At 44.3% G+C, this 1,650-nt stretch overlaps 1 protein-coding gene across 1 annotated transcript; it reads right to left on the bottom strand.

Annotated features, from left to right (window-relative positions):
- Positions 1 to 333: 333 nt before the first annotated feature.
- On the bottom strand, positions 334 to 1,047 carry LOC124766275. The gene has a single exon (XM_047249143.1). It carries the CDS (start codon positions 1,045 to 1,047, stop codon positions 334 to 336), a length of 714 nt encoding a protein of 237 aa, XP_047105099.1.
- Between the last annotated feature and the right edge of the window lie 603 nt (positions 1,048 to 1,650).

The following is a 1,650-nucleotide window of genomic DNA, read 5'->3' on the forward strand; positions in this document are numbered from 1 at the left end:
AAATTTGACTGGTGAAAGCATATATGGCACTTTCTGTTGAAAAAGGTCAAGACTAGGTAGCCACGATGGACCAGACCACCATTGGGCAAGTGACCTTTAAAGCACTTGGATCTATGCCACGTGACAAGTGGTCCACAGGGTTGTCCTCAGACCTTATGTGTCTCCAGGTAGCAACTGAAGTCAGTTTTGTATCTCGGTGACTCTGTTGGCCACAAAGATTTTTCAGTGACCAGGATCACACTGCAACCAACAGAGAACAATCATCGAGTCTGTCCACAGATGGATGCCACAAGCATCTTCGATACCCAACGCACTAGCTACCCTCTGAATGAGTCATGCTAGGAGTTGAGCACCACATAATTTCAGTTGTGGCAATGTCTGCTGTTTTATGGGAGCAGTCCTGGATTTTGCTGTGATCAATAAGACTAACACATCTTCATTGACAAAGACACACCTTGTGTATATACATGCACCATATGCTAACTGTGAAGCATCACAGAATTCATGAATTTCTAATTCTACATAATGTGGACTAGGAATGATCTTACATCTAATTACAATGTCAGTTAGAGAGGGCAACTGCTCAGCAATATCATTCCATTCCTCAATTAAATTGGGTGGAAGAGCTTCATCCCAGTCAAGGTTTGATTGCCACAAATGTTGCATGTACAATTTACATTTCACTACTGCTGGGCCTAGCAGTCCCAGTGGGTCATAGATTGATGCTATAAAAGACAAAACATTACGCTTTGTAATGTTAGTCAGCTGACGACTCTTCAGTTGCACCTGACACTGGAAGATATCAGAATCAGGATGCCAGTATATACCTAAGGTTTTTTTTGTTGGTTCCCCAGTGAGATGGCATGGCAAGGACGTTTCTGTGTCCTGCACTGGAATGGTTTCCATAACTCTTTGACTGTTCCAACACAATTTCCTCGGTGGAAATCCTCCTGATGCGAGTAACTCTGTTAACTGAGTTTGCAGTAGATGAGCTTCAGCTTCCATAGCAGACCTTCCTAAGCAGTCGTCTACGTAGAAACTCGACATCAATGCTCGCGCTGTCACTGGAAACCTGCCCTGGTTTCCCAGAGCTAGCTGCTGAAGACACCTTGTAGCCAGTAAGGCAGCAGGAGCGGTTCCATACGTGACTGTACAGTCTGTATTCCTGCATCAAATCCGATGGAGATTCACGTCACAAAATTCTTTGGAAACCTCTATCTTCAGGATGTAGACACCTGTCTGAACATTTTGGCTATGTCAGCTGACAAGGCCACACCGAAGAAGCGAAACCTTAAAACAATGGAAAGTAAGTCTGGCTGGACAGTGGGACCAACCATCAACATGTCGTTAAGAGAAACTTCCGTGGAAATGGCGGCAGAGCCATCAAACACTACTCTCATCCTTGTAGTCGAGCTGCATTCTTTGAAAACAGCGTGATGTGGGAGGTAGAACCTTGGACCAACCACATCTGGAGAGTTACAAATCTCCATATGCCCTAGTTCAGCATATTTACGCATGAATGCAGAATATTCCCCTTTCAAATTCGGCTGCCGCTCAAATATCGTCTGTAGATGCTCCAACCTATGAGAGGCCTACTGTCTTGATTAAACCAATGGTTTTCAGTCAGGTTTCACTGGTAATAGAACTACA

This window comes from Schistocerca piceifrons, chromosome 1 (genome assembly GCF_021461385.2).
Source record: "Schistocerca piceifrons isolate TAMUIC-IGC-003096 chromosome 1, iqSchPice1.1, whole genome shotgun sequence".
Taxonomy (NCBI): Eukaryota; Metazoa; Arthropoda; class Insecta; order Orthoptera; family Acrididae; genus Schistocerca; species Schistocerca piceifrons.

Coding starts and splice junctions, on each gene's coding strand:
- LOC124766275 (XM_047249143.1), bottom strand. CDS start 1,047: ATGTCGAGTTTCTACGTAGACGACTGCTTAGGAAGGTCTGCTATGGAA.